Genomic DNA, 4448 nt, shown 5'->3' with positions numbered 1-4448 from the left:
AAAATTAAACAGAAAAGTTAATTTGGCAATATATTGCTAAATAGGAATATCCTAGTACTATGCGCCTATAGGGAGAAACCTTCCATATCTTTTATCGCTCAATCAAAGAGAAATTTTGTATTGATTGACAAAATCTATGATCTTTGGAAAGTAAATCTTAAAGTTTTAAATAGACACCAAATTTACAGCTGGGCACAATTAAGACCTACCTCCAAGTCAGCCAAATCCTCCATTGGCATGGTTCTAGCCTCCTCATCGTCACAGACCTCCACTATAAATCTCCCCTGCCTCCCGTGCTTTTAACTCACCCAAACTAGCAATTTTCCTCCCTTTGCAAATTGTTTTCCTCAGTCAACAATGGCTCGCAAGAAGGTGGCCCTCCGGTACATCCGCAATGACTCGGCGCGGCAGGATACCTTGAAGAAGCGCAGCAAGAACCTGATGAAGAAGGCCGGTGAGGTGGGCACCTTGTGCAACGCCAAGGCGTGCGTGCTGGTGTATGGCGAGGGCGCAACGGTGCCGGAGGTGTTCCCATCCCATGCTGAGGCGGTGGCTATCTTGAATAGGTTTAAGAGCATGCCAGAGGTGGCGCGGCTAAAGAAGACGATGGACCAGAAGAGTGTCCTTAGTCAGCGCGTCGCAAAGCTCCGAGACCAGGTCCAGAAGACTAGGTGCGAGCTCCAAGACCGTGAGACCAAGTTTCTCCTGCATGAGGCCATGGTCAGCGGCCGCCTCCCTGGAAACATCGCGGAGCTCACATTGATGGCTTGGAAGTTGGAGTTAATGTTGAAGAGCCTGGGCGAGCGCATCGCAAAAATGAGCGGGCAACCGCCAGTCTACCAAACGCAGGCACCATACATCACCGACAACATGGACATGGGGCCTCCAGCCATGTACCGGGTGCCGCCGCACCAGCAGGAGGGTTGGCTTGAGACAGTGAGGTCCGAAGGGGACCATGGCACCCAGATCTACAATGGCCACAGTACTGGTGGCCATAATGGCACCAACTTCGGCTTCATTCCTAGTCATATGAATATGTAAGCAGGAAGACAATCTCTACATGTAGGGCATGCCCATCTACATGTGCCTCATCTCCTTTTATTTAGTCTTGCCATGGCTAAAAAGACTCATGCATGGATGGCATCATGAATAAGATGAGACATTCGGTCTTAGTCTTTCTCTTTGAGCAAAGGAAATTTTATTTTTGTTGTTGAAATTGTTATTGTGGATCTCTTCCATGCTCTATTTTTTAATCAGTTGGTTGGAACTTTTAGGTTGTACTTGCTCTTTATGTCAACATGTTTTGTCAAACATTTTTTTTCTAATAAAATGAGTTTTTATTGACTCTAGCATTGCATGAGTGATCCAACCGTAAGAGTTGCATCCCACTTTCTGCATAGCAGGATGCACAGCGCCTATAAAAATCCTTAATATTCTAGAAAAAAAGAGAGCACATATATTGTCTGACGCAAAAATCTCATGTACTAAAACATTTGCGCTACGGCATTTCATTTTGAGAAAATGTAGAGATAACATTAAGCGCCAGGATGGTGGCTTCTACACTGCAACATCTTTGGCAAGTTTCAAAGTGGTCGGCCGGTTTCATCATCAATCAAGTCCTAGGCCACCCCAGAGAGGGCATTGTGTTCGAGCTATACTCAAACTACTACCAGAACCCCCAAACTCTATTGGCTGCATATTGTGATGGAAGATGGGGTATATGAATGCAATTGCCACTACTTTGAAAATGAATGGTGTGATTTGTGCACACGTAATCAAGGTGATATTGTACCTCAATGAGTAAGTTATTCCACAATGGTACTTGCTTGAGAGGTGGTCGTAAGCAGCAACAACAACACATGGGCGACGTTAGGCACCTGCTGAACTTTGGACTCCCCTCCACAATACTAAGCTAGTCCCAACTTGTGCTATCTGCAGGACTCTCGGATGACTAGCAAACGAAAGGAGAAGTGTATGTAATATGCAAAAGATTACAATATCGTGTACCATAATCAGTATTTTTATATGTAGTCCCTTATAGATCAAATCCAGCTCAGAGGATTTTTATTTTCTAAGCACACATCAAATAAAATGCTTTGTCATGTGTCAAGTTCATTATCGAGATTGAAATGCTTGTAATGTGGTTGCAAATAGCAGCATATCTTGAAGCATCAGTAAGTAGTAGAAAAGCTGCACAGGGCACTCGGCAAACCCAGGGACATGTGTCCCTAACCGCCGCAAGTGACAACGTTGTAGTGATGAGCCGTATTTTGGCAAGTGTCGGCTAACAGGCACTCACCAAAGACTTTTATTTTCTTTTCTAGATGCTGAAAATGTTTGATGAATTCCTAACACAGATCACTGGACAAACCTGCTCTTTTCTTTCCTTTCCTTTGCTTTCTTCTATTTTCTTTTCTTTCTTCTCTTTTTCCTATTTCTCTTTTTTTCTATTCTTTTCTTTCTTACTTTCCTTTATTTTATTTGCTTTTCTTTCTTCTCCTTTCCCATGTTCAGAAAGTCATTTTATGCAAATGGATTCAAATTCTACGGTTCAACAACACGTATACTCATGCATATCCAATATTTTCTATGTAGACCTTTGAATTGAGGGATTTTTGTTAGTGGTGCCACAAAGACACAAACTATTGGTACATGCGATTTATACATGTTACTCTTTTGTAAGAGGATAACATACAAAACTTGATGAGTAAATTTATAGTGCAATTTTTTTCTTTCATTTGAAAATTATTTCCAGCACCACTCCCTCCATTCCTTTGTATAATGTGCATATATTTTGGATATATATTGTACTATGGACCAAAACAGCCCCATTGCAACAGCCAGTCCTAAGTAGACCTGGGCATTTTCCAGGCCAAGTTTCGGCCCGAGTTTCAAAAAGCCTGACCCAAAAATCGCAAGCCCAACCCGACCTGGGCCGGCCCTTAGCCCGACAAAATGCCTATTTTTCATGTTTTAAAATAATAATATAGCTATTTAAGGGATTAATACTATAATACAATTCCCCGCAAAAAAAAAATACTATAATACAATACATATATTTATACAAAAACCTAAAATCATGTTTTGCCAAGATTTTCCCGGGCTTTGGGCCAGGCTGCAGGCTGGAATGTAAGGTCCAAGCCCGGCCTGGACGTCAGGCTTCGGGCCGGGCCAGGCCGACCATGGCCAGGTTTAGTCCTAAGCATATGGCTGCTAAGGTAATGAGATGCTATATCATGGTCACTTTCGTCCAAACATGCATGTGGCTGCAAATGCACACTACAATTCAGAATCACAGCCAAAAAATTATACGCATTACAGTTCGGAACGGAAGGAGTACTAAAAACCATCGTAAATCCCTAGAAAATAAGAATGTAATTGTAAATTTATGTATTTTTTAAAATGAAAAATGAAAATTACGTATTCACATTTGTAGTCAAATTATGCAGACAATGGATATAAACTTCTCAACCAGGATTTCGGTTAAGCACATGGCTATTTCTGTAATGTTTTCATCGTGCGTCTTCACGTAGTGTAACTCGATCCCGTTTCTCAGATTTCCACCGATGGTTCCAAACCCACCGGAGATCTCTCCGCTTCGCCGCCGGCGCCGCCATGCTCCGCCTCCTAGGCTGCATCGTCTCCGGTATCCTCTCTTCTTTCTCCACCTCCCCCATCTCCTCTCTCCACCGCCTCTTCTTGGCCGCTGCCGCCGCCCACCGCATCTCCCCAACCCTAGCTTCGTCGTGGAGGACTACCTTGTCGACACCTGCGGCCTCGCCCGGCCCCAGGCCCTCAAGGCCTCCACCAAGCTCTCCCACCTCAAATCCCCCACCAACCCCGACGTCGTGCTAGCCTTCCTCACCGGCCTCGGCCTCTCTGGTGCCGATGTCGCCTCCCTCTTCGCCAAGGACCCCAGGTTCCTCTGTGCCAGCGTGGAGAGAACCCTGTCACCCATTGTCGACGGCCTCACCGGCCTCGGTCTCTCGCGTTCTGAGATTCGCACGCCTCATCTCGCTCACCGCCGGCGGCTACCATTTCCGTTGTAGATCTATCGTCTTCAAGCTGCAGTACTACCTGCCCCTCTTCGGCTCCTCCGAGAACTTCTTCCGGGTGCTCAAGCAAGGCTGCTACCATCTTGGTGCTGACCTCGAGAGGAAGGTCAAGCCCAACGTTGCACTCCTACAGGAGTGCGGGCTAGGTGCTTGCGATATCTCCAAGTTGTGCCGCAAGGTGCCGAGGCTGATCATCATCAAGCCAGAGCACGTCCAGGCGATGGTTGCAAGAGCTGAAGGTCTTGGTGTGCCCCGTGGAACTGGGATGTTCAGGCACGTGTTGCATGCTATCGCATTCCTCAGCGAGGACAAGATCGCTGCCAAAATGGGCTACTTGAAGAAGATGCTCAGGTGGTCAGATGCTGAGGTGGGCATGGTTGTGTCTAAGAATCC

At 45.8% G+C, this 4448-nt stretch overlaps 1 protein-coding gene across 1 annotated transcript; it reads left to right on the top strand.

The window, feature by feature from the left end:
• Window positions 1–357: 357 nt before the first annotated feature.
• LOC119323709 (agamous-like MADS-box protein AGL80) lies at window positions 358–1111 on the top strand. Its single transcript, XM_037597413.1, has one exon. It carries the CDS (start codon window positions 358–360, stop codon window positions 1039–1041), a length of 684 nt encoding a protein of 227 aa, XP_037453310.1. The 3' UTR covers window positions 1042–1111.
• Window positions 1112–4448: the final 3337 nt, after the last annotated feature.

The sequence above is a fragment of the Triticum dicoccoides genome, chromosome 6B (genome assembly GCF_002162155.2).
Source record: "Triticum dicoccoides isolate Atlit2015 ecotype Zavitan chromosome 6B, WEW_v2.0, whole genome shotgun sequence".
NCBI classification, from domain to species: domain Eukaryota; kingdom Viridiplantae; phylum Streptophyta; class Magnoliopsida; order Poales; family Poaceae; genus Triticum; species Triticum dicoccoides.
Note: the sequence above shows the minus strand (reverse complement) of the source record. Positions and strands in the feature narration are given on the sequence as shown.

Excerpts from the sequence above, each read along its gene's own strand:
- LOC119323709 (XM_037597413.1), top strand. The coding sequence starts at position 358 with ATGGCTCGCAAGAAGGTGGCCCTCCGGTACATCCGCAATGACTCGGCG.